The sequence below is a fragment of the Marmota marmota genome, unplaced genomic scaffold, assembly GCF_001458135.2.
Source record: "Marmota marmota marmota unplaced genomic scaffold, marMar, whole genome shotgun sequence".
NCBI lineage: Eukaryota > Metazoa > Chordata > Mammalia > Rodentia > Sciuridae > Marmota > Marmota marmota.
The window spans coordinates 918,272-918,514 of record NW_025999899.1 but is presented as its reverse complement, the minus strand read 5'-3'; the positions used below and the strand labels follow the sequence as shown (position 1 = coordinate 918,514).

Genomic DNA, 243 nt, shown 5'->3' with positions numbered 1-243 from the left:
CGGCGCCGCGTTAGGTCACGGGGGCCTTGGCCGGGGTTGTCCTTTGCTCTCGCACGTGTCTGCTAGGTCTCTCGGGATGCTGCCTCTGCTGCGCTGTGTTCCCCGAGCCCTGGGCGCCGCCGTCGCCGGCCTCCGCACCGTTACGCCCGCCCCTCCTCTCCGGCAACTGCTGCAGCCGGCACCGCGGCCGTGCGTCCGGCCCTCGGACTGCTCGCGTGCGAGCCGGGTCGGAGCGGCGGCCGG

The 243-nt window shown here is 74.9% G+C and overlaps 1 protein-coding gene across 1 annotated transcript in view; it reads left to right on the top strand.

Moving 5' to 3' along the window:
• Window positions 1-243, top strand: part of LOC107159354 (complement C1q binding protein) — a 5,085-nt gene continuing 4,842 nt past the window's right edge. Inside the window, 2 exon segments of the mRNA XM_015505916.2 lie at window positions 1-201; window positions 203-241. Coding sequence (XP_015361402.1) covers window positions 77-201; window positions 203-241 — 164 coding nt within the window. The 5' untranslated portion in view covers window positions 1-76.